The sequence below is a fragment of the Jatropha curcas genome, chromosome 4, assembly GCF_041381405.1.
Source record: "Jatropha curcas cultivar XTBG-Jc1 chromosome 4, XTBG_Jcur_1.0, whole genome shotgun sequence".
Classification (NCBI taxonomy): domain Eukaryota; kingdom Viridiplantae; phylum Streptophyta; class Magnoliopsida; order Malpighiales; family Euphorbiaceae; genus Jatropha; species Jatropha curcas.
The window spans coordinates 6,838,224-6,843,937 of record NC_143154.1 but is presented as its reverse complement, the minus strand read 5'-3'; the positions used below and the strand labels follow the sequence as shown (position 1 = coordinate 6,843,937).

General features: G+C 30.1%; 1 protein-coding gene across 3 annotated transcripts; it reads left to right on the top strand.

The window, feature by feature from the left end:
* Positions 1-3,010: 3,010 nt before the first annotated feature.
* On the top strand, positions 3,011-5,396 carry GATA19 (GATA transcription factor 19). Of its 3 annotated transcripts, none has more exons than XM_012215191.4 (3): positions 3,011-3,580; positions 3,683-4,002; positions 4,464-5,396. In XM_012215191.4, the coding sequence occupies exons 1-3, from the start codon at positions 3,535-3,537 to the stop codon at positions 4,767-4,769; spliced, it is 672 nt and encodes a 223-aa protein (XP_012070581.1). In that variant the 5' UTR covers positions 3,011-3,534; the 3' UTR covers positions 4,770-5,396. The 3 variants fall into 3 exon arrangements, with proteins under 3 accessions (XP_012070581.1, XP_012070579.1, XP_012070580.1); XM_012215190.4 differs by having other exon boundaries at positions 3,013-3,589; XM_012215189.4 differs by having other exon boundaries at positions 3,011-4,002.
* The last annotated feature ends 318 nt before the right edge of the window (positions 5,397-5,714 follow it).

The following is a 5,714-nucleotide window of genomic DNA, read 5'->3' as shown; positions in this document are numbered from 1 at the left end:
ACGTTTAGTATTATTGCTGACATATTATTAAGAAAAAGCCTTATTCCGATCACATCACTGAGTTTTAGGAACATGAGGATTAATTAGCTTATATATAGACAAGACAAATCTTTCAATATAGGTAGTCATTTGTCATTTTTAAATGTAAAGGGATTGCAGGATTGCAAATAAGTTCGAGTTGAGAGTAGGAATGACATCCCGGTCAGCTGCCCATAAAATGCACATTTCCGAATTCAAAGTCGATTACAATTTAGAAATCGAACTCGTCTCAAATTCATTTAGAAATTTATATTTACTAAATGAATTCATCTCATATCCTATTATAGTTATCCGTTTAAAATTTTAAATCTGTTTAGCATTAAAAATATTATTTATTTTAAATTTTTTAAAAATAAAAATCAAGTAAAATTTATAAAATTATTTATTTTGACTTAATAAAAATATTAAATAATTATAGCATTAATTATAATTTAAAAAGTATGTACATATAATTTTTTATAATTAAAAAAATATGTATATGTAATTTTTATCTAAGAATAAATATTTTAAATATTTTTTGAAATATTTATTAAAAGAGTAACGGGTAGCGGATACCTGTATTCTTGAACTCGAATCCGCTATAAACAGTAAAAATACTAACCGAATCCATCATAAACCCATTTTATTCACTGCTTGAACCCACTAAAATCCGATTGGATTGGATATCCGCTGGGTCGGATTAAATTGTCATCCATTGTTGAGAGTATCCATGCATATTATATAAAATTCATAAATTTAAACAAGATAATTTTAATAAATTTAAGTATAATTAAAATAATTTATAATTTTTTTTTCGAAACAATGAATGTGTAAAATGTTTTTAATTATCCACATACTTTTTATAAAAAATTAATTTACTCTCAATTTTGCATGAGACATATTGTGCCCTTAAAATTATGAATTTTGATAATATTGCATACATTTCTCTACTAGTAATAATAACTTTTTGATATTTTTAGGATTTCTATGCAAAATACTTATTTTATGTATAATTACGATTTTAACAATTTTCTCATTTTATTACTATCTAATAAATATTTAATCCATTTAATTTCACTAAGTTTGAAAAATAAAAACTTTTGTGAATTAAAGTATTCAATTGGTCAAAATAACAATTGAGTGTATCACAAAATTTTTCGCATAAAGCATAGAGATGAATTAACGCATTTAACAGAAATTTTTTATAATTTTACGACTATTAGATCAATAAAAGTAAATATTAGAGTGAAAAAAATTATCAAATATAGCTTATAGGTTTTATTGCAGCAATAATAATAATAATAATAATAATAATAATAACCCATTACCCTTTCTAGTTAATGGACTTATGGAAATACCTTCGCCTTTGCCTTAGGAAATATAGAACAATGACTGGCTCTTTGGTCTCTAGTCTCTATATGATAATTCAGTATCACTATAATTGGCTATTCCCTTTTATTAGTTATTTTATTACAAGTAAATTATCAAAATATTTTGATTCTCTTGTTTCTACTCTTAACCTGGACCAAGTGCATTATGCATATATAACTTGAGCAAAAATCTTTATTTGATTGTCCCTCCCATCATACTAAAAGAAAATAAGTTTTTTCCACCAAAAAAAAAAAAAAAAAAAAAGAAAATAAGTTTTTGCACTCTATAAAAAATCTTAGTTAGCTATAATAAAATCTAATTATTTTTTATTATCTTGGAAATAAAAATAGCATGACCTGAATTCTCATCTGGCAAATGGGTTAGGGTTCTCATAAAATTGCAAATCCTTTGGTGCATGATTTACTAAAATGCCTTTTCGTTTATTCCTACAATAATTTAATGTGTATATATATTTTTTTTTCTTTTAATATTTTGACTTTTATTTGAATAGATTCACAAATTATGAGAAACATCTTAATTAGGAAGCATTCCCTCTATTCCACTTTAATATATCGATAATTAAAAAAATGAGTGTAACATATAAAAATACATAATATAATGTTTATATTGAGCCTTTTTAAAGTTAAAATAAATATTGATAAAATTGAAAAAAAATTATTAATATATTTTTAAAATTTTAAATGAGCACTTAAAGTAGAATAAAAAAACGTATATTTATTGCTATTAAAATAGAGGGAGAGAGTAATTATTTTAATTTTTTATAAAAAATAATAATTAAATATTTTAGTTTTTTAATAAATATTTTTAGTTCATAAAAATCTATAATCAATTTTCACTTAGTTTGTATCATAGACTATGCAACTTTTACAAAAACAAGCATACATACAAATAACCCTACTAGTAGATATGGTGATAATGCTTCTAGTCTTTTGGCTGAAGATTTTGAATATACTGTAGACAGGTGTTGTAAACAATGTGATTGGAGCGTGTCAATCACATAAAAAGAGTAGCGAGTGAGAGAAATCAAAGGGACTATTCCATTTTCCTTGGGAGGCTGGCAGTGGCAGAGGCAGAGAGGCAGAGATACGGATACGGACAGAGGTTTTGATGTATTGGTTTTGAGACTCCTCTCTCACTCTCTCTCTAACACTAGCAAATAGGGGTGGTGATGTCCTCGTGATCGGAGAAGGCAGATCCATGGAAGACTGTTCCCGCTAGTCACGTGGGCTCTTTTGACTACCCAATGACCAACCCATCTGCCCCCTCGCATTGTTAGGAGCGCCCCAAATTTCACCCTTCTCTCTCTCTCTCTCTCTCTTCATTTTTAGAATCACCGGTTTACTGAACCACCGGTTTTGGTTCATTAAAATTACCAAAATTAGCTTCATTACTTAATTTCAACCAACTCTAGCACGATGGTTTTAATAAATCAGGTCTAATCTCAATCTTTAATATCGAACCCACTTCAAAACTGAATGACTTAAAACTGGTCATATTGAATCGACTCTGATTCGATTTGAAATTGGCCGGTGGCCATCCTACCTTATATATACCCTAAGACTAAGAGCATAAATTGAACTGCGAGACCCTAAAAAACTTAAATAGTATAGTGTAGCACTACAAGTTACAAACACTAGTAGTACTTCACACACATTTGCTCATACCTTACCACAGCACTCACTGACTCAACTGACTCAGCTGAGTATTAGTTTGTTTTTTTTTTTCCACCCTATTCTGTTTTTTTGCTATACATGCAATCTGGGTCCATCTAATGTCTACATAATAATTAATTCGTATGTGTTATATATACATATAGAGAGAGAGAGAGAGATATTATATGTATTTGCATTTGACGACAACGTGGACTGCAGCTGCTGACTGGTATTTTACCCTTTTATTAGCCTATAAAGCTACCAGACAACGCTTCTCTTATTCAAACACTATATTATTACAAACTCCTCTTCTTGGGTTCACTATCTGCCTAGTACATATTCTCTGATCTCCTTATCTTACCTTCCCATATAGGCTCATAATCCTTTCTTTACAAATTCCAAATTGAGTCTTGTTCGTTTTGGGGAGAAAAGCTGGTTAAAGAATTTAAAGAAGAAGAAGAAATTGAAAGATATGATGCATAGGTGTTGTAGTTCTCAAGGGAACATGATGGGTCAATGTACATGTGGTTTGTTTCATAGCCAAAGCAATTCTTTTACTATGTTATTTTCTATGCCTAATCATCATCACCACCATAACAATATATCTTTTGATGAAACAGATATGTACCCTTTTGCTTCCTCTTCTGTTGATTGCACTCTTTCTTTAGGAACTCCATCTACTCGTTTAAGTAAGGATGTTGATGACAAAAGAATCCGCCATGAACGCCGCCCTAGTTCTTGCATGTCTAACTTTTGCTGGGATATTCTGCAAACCAAAAATACACCTTATGCTACTCCACCGCCTAACAAAACTAGCCGTGGAAGCAATTCTAGTAGCAATAATAACTCTTCCAATAACGATCCTCTCCTTGCTCGCCGATGTGCTAACTGTGACACTACTTCTACTCCTCTTTGGAGAAATGGTCCAAGAGGCCCCAAGGTATGTTAATTTCATTAGTAATTCTTCTCTCCAATAGATATGAGTTAATGGAGTTTGAATCCTAATCGAAATTAAATTAACTAAACAAAATAATGAGATTTCGTTATGTTTGTTATACTCTTATTTAGTGACTCATAATAGAATATAATGTAACATAATCAAAAGACATTTATAGCGTAAATGTTACATTAAAAATATTTTTGATTAAATCACATTCTATTCTATTCAAACTTACAAAGATATTGCACTAGAATTTAATAAAAGATAATCAAATAATTTTTCAGTTCAAAATATATTTGAGTATATGTTTATTAATGCATACAATTGCCTCTCTTTATTTTTCCGGAAAACTTTTAACTGTTATATTTTCATTTCTATGTTTTTCTTTTGAAAAAATAGTTATATAACTTGATGTTTATATAAGCTAAAATGAGCAATTAATTAGCTGATGTGAATTGCAGTCACTTTGCAACGCATGTGGAATTCGGTTCAAGAAAGAAGAGAGAAGAGCAACAGCTGCCAATGCAAATAGTAACAGCAGCAATGCAAGTGCATCGTCATCATCAGGAACAATGGACAATCAGTACTACTCTAATTACCAGAACAATTCGTGGGTTCAAACCCAGAAAATGCCATGCTTTTCTCCTGCTAATGAGTTCAGGTTCATTGAGGACAGCGATCGAGATTCTGATTCTGGCATTCCTTTCCTTTCTTGGAGACTAAACGTCACAGACAGGCCTAGCCTTGTCCATGACTTTACAAGATAAAAATTTCTTAAAAACAAAAAGAGTGAAAGAAAAGAAAACTAAAGAAAAACCAAAAGAAAAAGAAAAGCAAAGCTTGGTCAAGATCATGAAAAATTTCAGTGACTGCAACGTATAACGATGGTGATGTTGAAGATGTTTGTGATGTTGATGGTCTTACTCTCAGTCTCGTAAAATTCAATTTTTTCCCCCTTTTTCTTCTTTGTTTGGTTTGTTTCCTTCTCTTTTCTTTTCTCCGTCTTACATAGATGGAGTGAAAACGGGATAATCCTATGTTCTTAGTTGCTTTTCTTTAGGTTTCTTTAGCTTTATTATTATTAATATTATTATATATATATATATATTTTTTCTTTCAGTTATATAAAAGTCATTTCTTTGCTTCCGTTAGTTTGCTTTCTCTCATTTTTTGTACCTTTTAATCTGTTAATTTGAATGTGATGGAGTAGGGCAGGATATGAGTGGAGTCGAGCTAAAATATATGGAATCCAAATTTGCTGTATTAAATATATATTTTCTTTTCTTGGTATAATAAGGAAATTCTAATAATAGAGTGCGCTTTTCGGCTATCGAATTTGTATTCTCACTTTTATAGAAACTGAAATTACTTAATACATCTGGCTATTGAATTTGTGTTCTCATTTTTACTGGAACTGAAATTACTTAACACTCCGTCAATATCTTACGGGTATTATATATTTTTTCATTAATTTTTTTTTACCTGGGTGTGAAGCTTTTATAGTTAAATTTTATATTTTCATGAATTTCACAACTGAGAGATATTCGAGTGATCGTCCAATTAGCATGCTGATCAGGTTCTGAGGGATCAATGTGGATTCTGAACCACTTACTGTGCTGTTCAGTTCACGGAAATGGGTTTTGTCCTCTTAGCTGTTAAAATTTTGACCGTCAATTTGGCCTCTATTGCACAATTTGCAGTTACCTGGCATT

Coding starts and splice junctions, on each gene's coding strand:
- GATA19 (XM_012215189.4), top strand. CDS start 3,535: ATGATGCATAGGTGTTGTAGTTCTCAAGGGAACATGATGGGTCAATGT. Junction 4,003..4,463: donor ATGGTCCAAGAGGCCCCAAG/GTATGTTAATTT, acceptor TGTGAATTGCAG/TCACTTTGCAACGCATGTGG.